The sequence below is a fragment of the Medicago sativa genome, chromosome 5 (genome assembly GCF_051527215.1).
Source record: "Medicago sativa cultivar Bolivia chromosome 5, Bolivia_mono, whole genome shotgun sequence".
Lineage (NCBI taxonomy): Eukaryota > Viridiplantae > Streptophyta > Magnoliopsida > Fabales > Fabaceae > Medicago > Medicago sativa.
The window spans coordinates 48708203-48725143 of NC_140753.1; the positions used below are offsets into that span (position 1 = coordinate 48708203).

The 16941-nt window shown below is 31.3% G+C and overlaps 1 protein-coding gene and 1 long non-coding RNA gene across 2 annotated transcripts; one reads left to right on the forward strand and one right to left on the reverse strand.

Annotated features, from left to right (window-relative positions):
- The first annotated feature begins 1071 nt into the window (after positions 1 to 1071).
- LOC146922621 (uncharacterized) lies at positions 1072 to 2504 on the forward strand. Its single transcript, XR_015012537.1, has 2 exons — positions 1072 to 1260; positions 2296 to 2504. It is a non-coding gene; the product is annotated as an uncharacterized LOC146922621 (long non-coding RNA).
- Positions 2505 to 2574: 70 nt separating this feature from the next.
- LOC146922622 (putative glucan 1,3-beta-glucosidase A) lies at positions 2575 to 9203 on the reverse strand. Its single transcript, XM_085715457.1, has 8 exons — positions 8442 to 9203; positions 7861 to 7980; positions 7573 to 7758; positions 6611 to 6769; positions 4315 to 4484; positions 3664 to 3819; positions 3201 to 3553; positions 2575 to 2886 (listed from the first exon to the last, which is right to left on the reverse strand). Exons 1-8 carry the CDS (start codon positions 8637 to 8639, stop codon positions 2705 to 2707), a joined length of 1524 nt encoding a protein of 507 aa, XP_085571583.1. The 5' UTR covers positions 8640 to 9203; the 3' UTR covers positions 2575 to 2704.
- Positions 9204 to 16941: the final 7738 nt, after the last annotated feature.

Below are 16941 nucleotides of genomic sequence, written 5' to 3' on the forward strand. Positions count from 1 at the left end.
TAATGATATTTTTAATTGATGTTTCAGTTAAGTGATGTCATCATATTAGAAATTTAAGGAAAAAGACCAGATTGACCACAAAATATGAGATGTTTGCATTAAAAAGGATAAGGGCATTAATAGGTTTTCCACAACATGTAAGGAAAAAGACCAAATTTACCCCAAAATTTGAAACTTTTACATTAAAAAGGATAAGGGCATTAATAGGTTTTCCACAACATGTTTTTTTCTTATATTAAAGGAGATACCGGTTTAACACTGTTACAATGAAGGGAGATTAGTGTTATTTGTGAAAATAGAGGGGGTGTAAGTGACATATTAACATACCTTAAGGGAGGTGAGTGTAATTTATCCTTATTATTATTATTATTATTATTATTATTTATTAATGATAAATGTTAAATATGTTAATTATTATGTTAGTATTTTTTCCTCGTCATGACTTAAAATCTATATCTTAAAATCCTCAACTCTTTTAATCTTTTAACTCAAACTTGTTGAACTATCCAACTCCACTCATGATTTTTCTGCAAATGTGATATCTTCGGTAAAATTCCTTGCATGGAACAAGTTTGCAGCAAAATCCTCAAAAATCTCCAGCAGATTACTTTGGGCAGGTAAAATGTGTATTTCTTTGAAGTAAATTACTAGCAACAACATGTACACACACCACTGAAGATATGCATAGATAATATAACGATAATACTTAATATAGCACCGACGATGGTGTCATACTTTAACGTCACCATGTTAAGCGTCACCTTATACCTTGGCAATAGCATCATACGCTCATCTTCGAATATTAAAAGAACGATTCATCCACGATAAGCAACACATGCATTGGCTACCAAATAAAATATTGTTTTCCAACGAAAATATTATTGGCAACACTTGTTTGGATGATTATTGAGGTAAGCTGCTCTTACAATCTTATTTCATATAAAATTAACCATTGAAACGTCAAGTTAGGCGGCTAAGTATGAATAAGACAATAGGTATAATCTAATTGTAGAGTAAGTAACAACTAGCAATCATCCAATGATATAAATAACTACTAATGGTGAGATAATTTGGATATACACAACCTTCTTTTGAGACTTCAGTTTCACATTTCTGCGCCATTATGCCATTTTTGTGTTTCAGAAGACGACTCACCAATGATCAGATAAGGATACGTAATGACAAGTTACAACAGAAAATAGACAAACTGAATGCTCAACAACAGAAACTTCAACAACAACAACAGGAAACTGACCCGTGGTAAGGTTTTGCAACACATGATTTTCACTTCTGTCTTGGAAAGCTATTTGTCTAGGAAAAAAAATTCAGTGTTTAGGTATTCACCTTGTAAAATTATTTATTTTTTTATTTTTTTTATTTTTTTTAAAAGTTGTAAAATTATTTTAATATCACTTTAATTAATTAATAATTTTCAACGCGTTTCAGTTGATTTGTTGGTGTTCGCTTGAGACATTGAACTTTGTTCATCTAAAAATCTTAGATTCAATTATCCTCGGTGTTAATTTCATTGAGCTAGTTTGCCTTCTTAAAATACACTAATTAATGATAATTTCTAATTTTAATTTTTTTAAACGAAAATAAAATTAAAAGCACATGTAACAAAGTTACTATTAGAACACAATTTATAAATTAAAAGGAATACAAAAATATTCAATTACAATTTTCTTAAAATTTATGTTTATTTCTTTTCTTGACACATAAATTAGATTTTTATAACATGGGATGCTTTTCATAAAATTTAACTTAGCAAATATCTGAATATAGAAATAAAATTTTGAATTCATTTCTGTGAACAAACATTCTATGATATTCTAAACATGTATGTCTGCAAAAAAAAAAAAAAACTTTCAAAAAATGTGTTGATGTTACAACTAGAATTATAATTGCTTGCGTGATCATTATTTGAGGACTAAAAAGTGTGATTATTTTATTGGGCTGAAAAAAAAAATTGGGATTAAGGCAAACATTTGGGATTTTTTAGGCCAACATCACCATTTTTAGGCCAAAAGATATATGGTTGGGACCAAAACTAGAAAAAATGTGATGCATGAGAATAAAAATGTTCAATTTTAAAAAAGAAAGAACTATTTATGTGAGCATGATAAAATATGAGGACCAAAATACAATTAATTTTGTTATAAGAGCAACAATGATTAATCCTAGTATTAAAACATGGAAATCACACATTCCTATTCCGATTTTATAGGGCTAACTATAAATTTTGTTGTTCTTTATTAAATAATTGTTCTTACACACCATATTAAACTATCACAGTGATGAGAGAATTAAAGATCCAATTGCTGAGAATAAGGAAAAGGATATATCTCAAGGATTTCCAACTAAGCAAGTGGAAGCTTCTTCTCACTAGTTCACAATAGGTGAAGCTGTATGGATGAGCTATAGAGTTGTTATAGCCTTCTATAAATTCTGTTGTTTTTACTCTTTGATAATATAGATTGGAATAAGATTCAGTTCATCTTTTATCTTCTTCTCTACAAAATGACTTATTCAATAGTTCAACATTGTATCAATCATTGTTGTTAAAATCCTGACTTAAATAATTGTTCTTTATTTAAATAATTGTCACCATGCAGATCACAAAGAACCGATCACAAAAGAGATCAAAATTACATCACCAAAACAAGCTAGCTTTATTTTTGGGTCTAATTAAAGAGACATCTTTCTAAAGCTTGATGTAACCATTATTAATCATCCATTCAAGACTCCAATGTTGGTTTGCATTCTTAAAAGCCCAGTAAGACCAACCAAATGTTGCTTGACCAAAAACATCCATTTGTGCTTTGCCAAATCTTTGGAAGTCCTCTTTTGTTGCATCTTTGACTCGCCAATCAGAAACCCATTCACCTTGAATTCAAAATTGATCCATTTTAAAAACAAGATAGATAAGCACAAAAACTTTGATGACATAAAATTTTGTATCTTTCATAAATCAATACAACATAAATATTTTAAAATATTGTATATCATTGTATCTTTGAATGTCCAATGTTGACAAATTGTGTATTTGATCAATTGATGTCTATTGAATTTGTAAAATTAATATATATATAAACTATTTGATTGTAATTAAAATAACTATTTTTAAGATATTTTAAAATGATGATTGAAATCAAACCATATTTATATGGAGAATTATAATGAAAAAATTTAAGACTTACCGACGAAAGTAAGAGGACCATTCGATGTTGTAATAAAATTCAACTCCGATGAACGATTGTTGTAAATAAAATCAATGTTCTGTTGAGCAGACATGTTTTCAAACAAATCATTGAAGATGTTGTAGTAGTGAACATCAATTACAGACCTCATAAGGCCATTGGCAAGAGGAAAGAGTTCCTTGGGTTCTGAGATTCCTAGTCTATTTGACATAACCACATAGGTAGTGGTGGAGTGTTTACGCACCGCGCCGTAACCAGCCTTGTAGTACTTGTTTAAGGTCTCTAGGGTTACACCAGGAGAGAGGGGTTCATTTAAGAGTTCAACTGCATATAGACTAGGGTTTTTCGTATACCTGCGACACATAGAAATATAGGACACATGTGGTAAATCATCAATTCGAAAATCGTAACATATAATGTGTGGATTATTATGAATCAATGTGCAAATACTATATGTATTAACCTTGCTGTTAGGAAGCTTATAACATCAACTGTTTGCTGAATATTTTCATCTGATTGTCCCCATTCTTGTGAACCATCTCTTGAAGAGCTATGTTGAAAGCCATTTTGAGAACCAGGTGCAGCATGAAGATCAATAATGATTTTCAATCCATATTTTCTGCATATAAATTTTTATAAGGATACCACTTGTTACAATGTTATGTTAACTTGCAAAATTCATCATTAATCAAGCTATTTGTAAATTTGAGAATGCCAAAAAAGACCTAATCAACAATATTACTAAGATGTTTAGCTTTATGGTGAATTTGTAAAAATCATGGAAAACCACCGTGATTTTGTAAAACTACATTAGCTTTTAAAAAAATAACATGATTCACCACAAGGTAAATAAGTTAATATGCTTAACCAATGAAATCAAACCATTGAGTTTAGAATCCATCTAAAGCAGAATAAAATTACGACAATTTCTCTGCAATGTCTTCAAATTGTTCGCATTTTAAAAAAGAAAGAAACAATCATCGGAAGTTACAACTCGATCGCAGTTTACTCATAAAATATGACGATCCAAATCATCGATTGAGCAATTTGAAGGAGTTATTGAGCAATCACTTTAAAATACCATAACCGACTTATAGTTAGTTAATGAACTTACTTGGCCCATGAGAAGGCATTGTCTAGTGCGTGTAAGGAACCTCCGACGTAAGGCCATGGTGGAGTAGGGTCACTTGTTATCCACCAACCCACTGGAATTCTAACTGCATTTAATCCATTTCTAGCTATGAACTTGAAATCATCTTCAACTATAAAACTGCTCCAATGATCCTTAATAAATAAAAATAAAAATAATCAATTAAGCACAATGCAACTTGCTAATTGCCACGTATCTCAAATTTGATAAACTTGAACATAAACATAAAAAGAAAAGTAAAATAAATAAAAATTCATGCTGCTAACGAGTGTCATTTGTACAAGTAAAAAAAATTATCATTTGTAAAAGAATTAATACTAAGAATCAAATCATTCAATTGTATAAATTATCTACCAATCATCATTTTGTGTGACAATTATTAAAAATAAAAATTGTTTTTATGTAAAAGATTTATGGTATACACACCAGATCGGGGAGAGACAAGAGAAGATCACCACTTGATAGAGACGCTCGAAAAATTGCCACTCAAAGCCACCTGGCCCTCCATGAACACCCCACTAGACTCTATTGGCTCTAGGACAGAACATATATAATTCACTCTCCACTTAGAAATAGGAGGAACAACAAATTAACCAGATTGCTTATCTAAAGAATTTTCACGCGATAAACTTTATGAGAAAATCTTGTGTGGTCCTGGTCCATACAAGTGGTCTTTGGTCACACAAAGAGAAAAAAGAGAAGAGAGAGAAGAGAGAAGAGAGAGAAAATGGAGAAGAGATAAGAGAAGAGAGAGAAAGAAAAAACTTATGTGTGTGACCAAACCAAAATTATTTGGTCCTGGTCCACACAAGTGTTTCTCAAACTTTATTCTATCAACTAGTAAGAAGACGTTAGAGTTTAGAGAACACTAGAGATTTACATTTACCATTTTTCAAGAGACGACAATTGTCTCTTTAATTAAATTTTCTGAAAGGGTGATTGGATCGATTCATGTTTCCAGGTTTGGATTGCGTCCAAAGGCCACATATGTGAGAATCAATAAACTTTAAATTTTAGGGTTAAATATGTTTTTTCTCTCTATAAATAAATATACAAACTTTTCATTTTAGTCCCTTTAAAATTTTCCTTCAACTTTTAGTCCCTCAAAAATTTTCCATCTTCACTTTTGGTCCCTCATTTAAAGTAAACTCATATGTATAATTCATATTTTTGAATAAAATTTTTCAAAAAATTCATAATATTATAAGAATCTCTCCCAAAAAAAATTTAGAATTTTTTAACAAAACATGAATTTAATATGAATTTTTATTTTTTTATGGTTAAAAATTCATATTAAATTTATGTTTTGTTAAAAAATTCTAATTTTATTTGGGAAATATTTTTACAATATTCTACACATTTTTGCACAATTTCATTAAAAAAAGTACTAAAATTAACTTAAAAATAGAAACCAAAAGTAGTGATTGAAAATTTTATAGGGACTAAAAGTTGAAGAAATTTTTTAGAGGGATTAAAACGAAAAATTGGTATATTTATAGGGACCAAAAACATATTTAACCCAAAATTTTAAATGTTAATTTTTCGTTGGGTTAATTATGTTTCTAGTCCCTATAAAATAGCGACCTTGTAAGTTTAGTCCCTACTTAAAAAATTTCCATCAACAGTTTTGGTCCCTAAAATGCTTAAAGAAAATGTCACAGGGACTAAAAAGTGTAATTTTATTTTATAGAGACTAAAAACAAAACTGTGAATATTTATAGGGACTAAAAACTTAATTAACCCTTAATTTTTCACATATAGGAGATACCTATATATATCTAACAAAAATTACTTGAAATATCAACCAAAAATGCTCAACAAAGAGAATTTACACATAAAAATGTGAAATATACTTTAAATAAGAGACATGTTTTTTTTTTTTTTTTTTGCAAGCTAACATGCCTAAATTAGGGGTTAAGGTGATCTTAATTTCTTAAAAGAAATGTAGATATCTAGTACTATAATTATTGGTTATATAAATAATATCAAGACGACCAGCTTTAAAAAAATGTAGGTACGGGTCTTTTTTTTCTTTCCCATATATGAAATTGCAAACCATGATTCACAAACATAATTATGAGGTTTTAGGTTTAAACTTTGATAAAGATGTCCAAATTAATAATTAATATTGAATTTTTTAATTAAGCTAGGTCTTGTTAAGAAAAAAAAAAATCTTTACTCGTATATCATATCACATTATAATGAAACTTAACACCTAGACAATAATATGTATACATGGGGATTTATGTCTTGTGCCTACCTTCATAACTTGTGCAGCTTTTATAGGCCCATAACCATTTGTTATTTGGAAATCACCTTGCAATCTTGCAGCAATGGTCATTACAAAAACGGTTGGATCATCATCTTTCCATCCTCTAACCTTTGAAATATCAGCTGTCACCAGATTTTCTGTTTTTGCCTGCAAGTCACAATTTTCATTTTAATTATGTTCACCACATATATGGAAGAGAAACACCAAAAATAAATAATAAATGAGTTTTATTTAGGTAATTAGTCGTATATAAAGTGTGAGTAATATGTCACACATTATATGGAAAAGTGAATGTGGAACACTTTTATAGGTTAGAGGCAGGGCCGGTCCTACGCTTTTTTGTGTCTTGAGAAAAACAATATCATATAAATTTTGCCCCCGCAAGTCAGTATTTCTGGATCTGTTATTGCTCATAAACCCATTGGTTTAAGGTTTTGGGTATGAGAGGTTGTGTGTCTCTCACTCTCTTGATGTGTTGATCTCCTGGACCCTCTCATTGCCCAATAGTGGTATCATAGCTGAGGTTCGACGGGGGTTTGACCATGTTGTGATTATTGAGCAATATACGGTTCACACTTTAACTTTGTCTTTTATGTTTTAATTTAGCAAAGTCATGTTTTGCTTCCATGAGACATCTAAATTGCGGCCTTCACACACATAGTTGTTGCTAAGATATAAATAAATATTTTTAATACATTGTTGCAACCATAATTGTGTCTGCATTGACAGCATTTGTTCGCATTTTGCCACAATATCAAAGTTTGTAGCGTCACAATTATTGCAAAAACAGTTGCAATTTAAAAACACTATATAGGTCATACCAATACACCAACAACATAATTTGTGTAATTTCAACTTGTTTGAGACTATATTTTTCTAGAAGAATTTTATTTTTTATTTTTTGTTATTGTTATTGGCAATATTATAATTAGAATGACATATATGATCACCTGTAAGAAGTATCCATTGGAAGCTTTGATTCGAACGCGGGTGGAATTATCATTTTCCTTAACAATATGGAAAGTTTCAGAATCAATAGAAGAATTAGAAACAGCAACAACGTTGTATCCATCCAACCCCACAAATTGTTTGTTAAACACCCTAAATCTGAAAGTTTCTTTGTTTATTCTCCACAACTGCAATACACAAAATAATCAAATATGAGGAGTATATTTAAACTATATAGTAATATATATGCACTAACTTTTTAATGAAATTGAGTTGCAATTAATTCTTACTTTAAATGTTTCCCAACCAGAAGCACTTGAGCGGTTTGCAACAAGGATAGTTCCTCCTCCAGACTCTGCACATAAATACTTCTTTGTTGTCACTGATTTGAATTGAAGACCAGCTCCATCCTATATATAAAAGTATTGAAAAAATATAAAATGAAAAAAATAGTATCAAAAATGTCATTATTTACCACCACCCGACCTACTTTACAAAGATGAATAAAAGACCCCCTCAAAAAAAAAAAAGATTAATAAAAGACCTTTAAATCACTTTCACTACCAATTAATGTAACTTTTGGCTTATCACATAAATATTCATAGTATAAAAATTTTAAATTCATTCAAGATTAGGGATGGGAACATAGATGAAACCCGCCACAAGCAGAGTCGAGTAAATTACGAGTACCCGCGATAAAAAAAAAGAAGATATTTCAACTATATGTTAGTTAATGAATATAGATACAAATATTTTGCTATCCATAGCCGCGGATATTCATAATCATTAGTTTGTAAAATTATCAAAATAGTATATAACTTAAAAACAAATATTATCCCCAAAAAAGAAAGAAATGCAAGTAACTACTAACCAAGAAGTCTTTATTTGGAATGGCATCAAAGAGAGAAGGTTTCATCCAACCTTCAGTAACCAACCAACCACCAAGGTTAACTGCTTTCACTCTAAACTCTGGATTAATTCGTCTCCCATGTGTCATAGAAAGTAGCATAGAAAACAAGATAATCAAATTAAGAAACCATAGTTTGATGTTCATAGAATTTATCATCATTATATATCCTTTATCTTAATTTGTCACAATTTTGGTTTTTCAAATGAGTGGGAAACTATATATATAGAATATGATGAAGAGGAGTCAAAATCTAGAAACTCTTTGACCAATTAATTTGGCTGCCTTAAAATTACAATAACATTATTATATGTCAAAATGTTTTTCAGTGTAGGAGCACAATATTTTGTCGATAACATGCATTTCACACTAATATGATTTTTTTTAATTTATTTTATACCTCTATTTCGTTAATAAATTTGCTCTCAAATCTCATCGATCTCTTTCTTTTCTCACTAGGTGTATTTCATTCAAAGGTGCAAAAAGATATTTTGTTTTTGAAATGGTTGAAATTTCACCACCCATTACCTCCACTAACGTTTTCCCCACTTGTCAACGGCAAGTTGTTTCAGTTGACGCCTACTTTGTAATTGTGACCTTCATGCTTCAGATTTCAGAACCGATACAATTAATTTACGTGATATTTTTCTTAGGAAAATGTTTTGGTAACTTGAAGTTTTGTTGAATACCGCTACTATGTGGAGGTGCCTACTTATTTGAGATGATAAGACCTGGTTTCATAAAAAGCACTTGATAATTGATCATAGGTGAGTTGACATCGGATATTCTTACGGTGGTTAGAGGATAAACTAACAGCGGATTGAATTTGTAGTTTTCGGTGTAAAGTGGGCATCTTTCCCACGCAACTGCGAAGTTGTGAGACCTAAATGGGCGGCAAACTCTTTTTAAGAGTTTTAACGTTGTTGCATGCATGCCCAAGACTGAATTCGATCCAGAACGTTGGTTAAGTTAAAAGAGACATGTGTATTCTCATATAAGCGGATTGAATTTATAGTTGATAAATATGAAATGACAAAAAAAATTATTTTTAGTTTATATTTAATTGTGAGTCTGAAAAGCTATGAGACCAGATCTAGAGGATAATAAAATATATGCCGATTTTGTGAGTTATAATAGAGGGGATAAAACTACAATTAAGCTTAAAAATTAAAAGGTAATGATATGTAAATATATTTGATTTGGTTAATTTGAATAATGTTTCATTTTGTTTTATTTATTAATTTTTTAAAATAGAACCCATGATTTTTTCCTTCTAGAAAATAGAACCCAAAATTGAAAATGAAAAATAATGCGTAATGGTGTCTTTGTATTCAACAGTTCAACCTCAACTGAAAATGCGGCTGCAAGTTGTTGTCCGTTGCCAATGAAAATGGAGTGACTAACTTGTAATTATAAAGTGAATTCATATGCAATAAAATATAGTTTTTAGAGGAATCTTAATCTTAATATTAGACTATTGTAGGTTTCATTTTGGGTAGATTTTGACAAGTGTCAAATTTCTAGGTCATCTACCTATACATCACAAAAACTCAAATATCACCTTTTTAGCCAAATTTAGCTTTCATGCAATAGGAGGGAAATTTTTTCATTTGAAATTCAAATCCACTAAAAGACAAGTGAAGATGCTATCTGATCCAAAATTTTAGCCAAACTCCAAACAAACTTCTCATAACTCAAACCTTTCCCCTCGGAAAATACTTGGGTGACATTAATGTCACCGTGACATTAAATCTGGGCCACATAAATGTACTCATAGATGTGTTGTGTGGCCCAGATGCAAATGACAATGTGTGTTGTGTGACCCAGATTTAATGTCACGGTGACATTATGTCACCCAAGTGCTGTCCTTTCCCCTCCTCCTCCCTCTCTCTCATTCATTCTGCGATTCAGAGCTTCACATCCCTCTCACTCTACACACTTCTTGGATCCAATTTACAACACCATATTTGCCGCCGACTTAACCGATCCTCCGCCTTCAGTGTCGATGAATCCATCGCCACCGACAATCAATGGTTTCTACTCGAACTCAACGGTTGTCCTGTCTCTCTATCTCTCATCTTCATTTTCGTTCATTTTTTCAATCAAAATATGGCTTAGGTTTTTCTCATTTTTTCATATTTTGAATGTTTTTGATAGAAATGAACAACCACAAGCTATGATAAGGTAAATTCGTTCATCTCCCTATAAGTTAAAAATGTGTTAAGAGTCTTCATCTTGCTTTCTATCTCTTATTTCATGAATTGATTCCATATTATTATTCTTTTGTTGAATGTTCAATTGTTTATTCACATTTACGATTGTTTTGATGCTTTTGCTGAAACCTCAATTTCTTCTTTTGATTTTGAACCAAAACGAGAACTAGGTTATTGTATTAGTTGGTAGTAGAATTTCCTCAAAAGAAACCCCAATTTCAGTTTCCATTAATTTGGATTATACTTTCAACCAAAATTCTTCATGTTATTTGGTTATCAAATTTTGGTAGTATTTATGTGATGAATCAAGATTTTAATTAGTTTTTTCAATTTTGCAAATGCACTGCTGCTGATTTCTTCAACCCACAAGGTGTTTGTTAAAGTGCCTGAATGAAGGTGTAGGATTTATAATATTAGTTGTGTTTTTCCTCTTATTTACAGGTTGTGAAATTTTTCATATGGAAGTCAATTTTGAAGCTTCTGTACATTTTCAGGTGAGGTTCATCTGTATTTTGTTTCCTTCCTTTGCAATTTTTTTTATTGTAGATGAGCATATCATAGATGTGTATATTTTATTATGGTGTTTTTCATTTTACAGTAATATGGATGATTTTATATGTGGTTTTAAAATTTATGGCTATTGCATCCTTCATTTTCTTTATTTATTTTCATATTTTTTGCAGGTGGTGAAATTATTGGAGTGGGTTGTGTTCTTAGGTTCTGTACATATCTAGGTGAGGTTCTACTGTCTTTTGGTTTTTTTTTTTGGTTGTAAACGATCTTATATATGCCTCTACATTGGTTTTAACAGTGTTCTTCATTTTACAAGTAATTGTTTTACACTTGGTTGATGCGTAGTTAGTTTAATAGCTGCAGATGACAATTTGAAATTAATTTATGCAATTTGATATGACAAGTTTAAGTTGCTAACCCACAAAGCCTTTGATTATTTGTTTGAGTAATTGCTTTGAGATCATAACTATTAGGCTGTGTTGTCGTTAGTGTCATATTTGATATTCATATTCTGGTTTCAATTTCCTAATGATTATGATGTTGCAGTCTGAAGTTTGCATTAGGATATTGCAAGTCAATGGACATAAATATGCAGCAAATGTGATACTTATGGGGCTCTCAAGCTTGGTGATTTTTTTTTTTTGGTAAATAACCCCATAAATAGGGTTCGGTTTGGGGCAACAAGCCTTGTCTCCAATTTTGAAGGAGGAGTCTGTCAAATAGTCACACACTTTGAAGAGCGTTTGAACTTGACCAAAATATTTGCATGAACCAATCACCAATGTTACTGGAAGTACCATGACTTTCATCAGTATTCAACTTAATGCATCCATCTTGAGATGGAGTCCACTTAATAATGTGACGATTAATGTGCCTCATAGGAGTGAATATTAATAGAAGTTAGGCAGGTATGCATGATGTCTATGAAATGAAGGACAGGTCGCCGGGGGGGGGGGGGGGGGGGGTATGATTATTTCAACAACGTCAAATCTACCAAATAGATAATGCAAACATGCTACAAAAGGTATATTAGACATAGTTTGTAATCATGTTTTCAAAACACTAAATATTTGATGTAAAACTTCCTTCAATGGACCACAATCCCAAAGGTAATGAAGCACATTTTCATCATGGGTTCCACATATGTGACAGATATAAGAAGTTACGTTGTCAAGTTGCAGTGATGTTAGAGCTCTTTAGTTGGGATTGCATTGTGCATGCAAAGCCAACCGAAATGATGCACTTTTGCTGAAATCGATAATTTTCAAATCTAATCCCAACTTTTGTTATCATTCAGCTTGACTCTAATAGCGAGGCCTCCAATTTTTTTAGAGAAAAAAACAGTAGACTAGTTAACTCTATTCCTCTTTATTAAGACAGGTGTCATCGCAAATGAAGCTCTCGATGACTTTACCAATCTTATCATAAATATTTGTAGGTAAATAATGCAACTGCGTAATATAAATAGGCACGGTTGTAGTAACCAAGTCGGCTTGAAGAAGAGGGAGTCAATAATCTAAATTTGAACGTCCGCATGAAAATGCAAAGGCGACACATGTGATTGTGGGACCCGCTGATACTTTGATGTTTGAGTCATTTTGAGCTTTTTAAGTTTATAAAGTTTTTTTTTTTTAGTTTTTTAGGAGAAGTGTATAAAGTTTTGCATATGTATCTTGTATAAAATAAAAAAATAATTTTTTTTTTGTGGTGACCAGGGTTTGAACCTGGACTTTGCATATAATATGCATTGTTCATATCAACTGAGCTAAGCTCACGAGGATAAAAAAAAAATAATAATAAGTTTTGTATATGTAGAAGAGGATACAAGGAAATCAATCCTTGAGATATTGAAAAATTGTTTGATGAAAATGCTAGACAAAAATAACTATTCCATAGACAAGAACATCCACAATTGAGCGTCTATTTTTTTAATACTTCAATAATTCTCATGTGTATTGTTAAAGTGTTTATTTTAATTGTAAATATTTGATGTATTCCATTTAAGATTGAAGTGCTTCATTGAAACCTTGTTTCCATTAAGTATTAAAAATTATTTTTCTCCAAGATACATACCTTATAGATACTGAGTATTAAATGGAGAGATCCCTCCATTAGGCATGGTCTAAGGTATGGAATACCAATCATTGAATTATGTGAGAGATTCAGACTATGTTTGGTTGCAGGTTGAATTTCTATAAAAGTGTTGTGGAAAGTTAATTTAACTTAGTTAAAATGTGTGTTTGGGTTTCATTTTAGGAATCAATTTTTATATCCAAAATCGATTTTAATTCAAGCAACAAATAGTAGCTTTTGCGGTCAATTGAATCGATTTTGCTAAGATTTGCTGTCCTCTTCTTAAAATATACATTTTTTTTTTATACCGGGGTAGGAAAAAATCACATTAATGACAAGTATAATGAAGAAATATGACTTACTCTAATATTTATTGGCAAAAGATAGATCTTAATCGGGTCAGTCGTATAAAGAAATTGACAATACACAATTTTTTTGTTTTTTGACAAAGGACAATAAACTATATTAAACAATGTTCAAATAAAATACCACCTCTTGAACTATACTTATCCAAATAAACCTTTTTTATGCAATTTGAAAGCTAATAAATCATCATCGTGATTATAGATTTCTTTTCTAGTTTTTTGTACAACATATTTTTTATTTCATCATATTATATACTCCCTTTTTATTATATGTGACTTTGAAAAAAAATCATTTGTGTATGTCACTTTACAATCCAGTCCAGTATCCAAAATCATTTGTTAATCTCCAAAATGATTGAATTTAATAACCCAGGATTAAAAATGCTCAGAACAAAGAAATATACACAGTAATGTTGTGGTAGGCCATATGAATATTATTTATCAAGAAAACAATATTGTAAACACTAAAAAGAAAAGAAAGAAAAAAAATCTGCAACATTTTCAAGAGCTCCGAAGTTGTACCTTAGTCCTGATGTATTTTTTGTGAACTGAGTTTGATACAAGTTTTGAACAGAAAATGAGTATCTTGAGTTTTGGAATTAAGATCATTTGGTTTCATCAATTCTTCTCTCTTTTCACAATATGCTAAATGCGACACTATGAAGAATTAAGAATTTAGAAAGGCTTGTAACAACTCTTGAATGTAGAGCTTGATTTCCTCTTCAAGAAGACAAACCACTCTCTGAGGTTGAGATGCACAGCTAACAAAAGCAATCAGATAGCCTCAATGTGATCCAATGCCGTGACACTTTTGTCGACCAAGCAAATCCTATGCAAGTTTCCACACCTCTCAATGTGTCCGACATCCAGCCTCAACTCTGGCGCAAATTCTTCTAAGCAATGCTCAAATCACTACATCACAATCAAGTAATTCTGAACTTGCAGTTGAACTAATAAATCTCAATATCTTCCTACCCTGAAATAATATTTTGAGTGACGTTACCACTTTTTCGGTCGACCTAGTCTTCACTTCTACTATTTGGTTTTTCCTCAAAAATAGACTAACTAATGAAATGACTAACAAATGATTTCCTATTCAACAAGACAAACCAGATGCACAGCTGACAAAAGAAATCAGATAGCCTCAATGTGATCCGATATCGGGCCTCAACCCTGGCGCAATTTCTGCCATGCAATGCTCAAATCACTACATCATAATCAAGTAATTCTGAACTTGCAGTTGAACAAATAGATTGAAATCTCATCATCTTCCTACCCTGAATAATATTTTGAGTGAGTATATATTTTGCATATACATACATACTAGAATTCCCGGTTAATGACATAAGTACTAAAATAATTTTTCAAAAAAACTAATCTAAATACATAAAAAAGTTCAAAATGTTAATAAGACTAGTAACTGAAGCATTTCTAACAATTCTAACAATTTTGTTCTCGGCTGCAGATTTTTCGAACATTTCTAACAATTTTGAACATTTCTACGTATGCAGATTTTTCATGACTTCGGCTGAAAGATTCTATAAGCTTTAAAGACGTTGTTGTAGCCTAAGAACATTCCAACCTGAGCCATTTAATCCAACTTATCAGACATTATTAGTGGAGCATGACTGAAGCAAACAAAGAAAAATACTTTCAAGTTTGAAAGAGTAGATTTAAATCCAGGCCAGCCTTCAAATGGAACTTTCAAGTCTGATGAAAAACTTTACTGAAGAACTTTTAACACATTCTATTCTCAAACATAAGTATGAACCCCCTTCTGAAGCAGTATTGTTGCCTTCCGGATCTGCGTAGTTCTTCTTTCCACTATTCTATAGCATCGCCAGCAAAGCTCCTTCAATGGTGGTATGCTGTATGGTTTGCTCTCTGAATCGAACCTAGCTCGTAATACCTCTTGTTGGTACAAAACAGAAAAAATTTATTTTAAATTATATTGGACTGAAACTTCATTAAATACAAAAATTGATAACTAAATCTCCTAAAACATTATATCTTAATATACGAAAACATAATTGATAACATTTAAATCTCATACTAACAGAATATCTTTATCTACTAAGACAATGAGGATAGGTACTGAAACATAATCTCAACAGAATCGTCACTGGGAATAAAGTATACAAGGGCATGCGCATGCGCGAGGTAGCACTTTCATTCGAAAACAATCCGACTTACAAAGTGAATGGCACCATATATGCGACCGAGTCATATGAATGAAATCTTTCTCACTGACCTACAAAGTGAAAATCAATTTAGATATTGAGAAAGATTGAAGGGGAAGGGCTCAAAGGGGAAGTTAATCAATTAATATGAGAAAACCTGAAGGTATCCAAGATTAAGAATACACAATCAAGGACAAAAATCATAGAAAAAATTTAGAAACAATTTAGAAACAATAAATCAATGCAAATTATTTATACACAGTCAAGGACAGAAAACATAGAAAGAATTTGTATAATATGTTAGCAAAACAAACTTCCTACCATCTACAGCACATAGCAAATATTAGAAAAACCAAATAAGAAAAACAAACCTGTGGTTATTAGCAAAACAAACTTCCTACCATCTAAAGACCGATTTTGATCCTACCCATGAGTATAGCAAGGGTGTGGTACCTGTAAAGACTCCAACGATCAAGTTAGTCATGGATTTTTCAGAAAATAGAACATACCTTGGATACTTGAGAAAGATTAATCATCAAAAAATCTCATCAATACGAGCAGGGCCGTTCCTATGAAATAGGAGGCTCGACTCTCTATTTAACATAGGCCCTCAATAAAATAAAAACGCAATTTTTTTGTGTAGCTAAGCTTTATTAAAAAATCAGAATCAGAAGGGATTCTAAACATGAAACGAAATACAAAAAAATTAAGCAAAAGAGAGGTAGAATTTACTAACGGCGTCGTTTGGATTTGTCACATATCCGTTGTGGGAAAGGGAAAAACGTGAAAAAGAAATGATTGTTGTGATTCTTTCAATGAAATAGGTTTTCAAATTGACTGATTAAGTGATTATACAAATTGGGGGTGGTTTGATAGTAGCAGATTTATGTTAAGATAGGAGAACTAAAGTCTAAAAAAAAAAACTCAAACGTGTAAAGAAATAACACATATATTTTTTATTTAAGTGGGGTGGGTATTAGAGTTAATTTTTTTGAGGCCCGGCTTGATTGAGCACCTTGCACTCCCTCAAGGCCGGGCCTGAATACGAGGAATCCGACATCAGAGTGGTACCTGCAAGCAAATACTCCGATGATCAAGTTAGTTAAGAATTCAACAAAAG

Coding starts and splice junctions, on each gene's coding strand:
- LOC146922622 (XM_085715457.1), bottom strand. CDS start 8,639: ATGATGATAAATTCTATGAACATCAAACTATGGTTTCTTAATTTGATT. Junction 3,820..4,314: donor AATGCCTTCTCATGGGCCAA/GTAAGTTCATTA, acceptor ATTTATATGCAG/AAAATATGGATTGAAAATCA. Junction 3,554..3,663: donor ATAAGCTTCCTAACAGCAAG/GTTAATACATAT, acceptor TATGTGTCGCAG/GTATACGAAAAACCCTAGTC.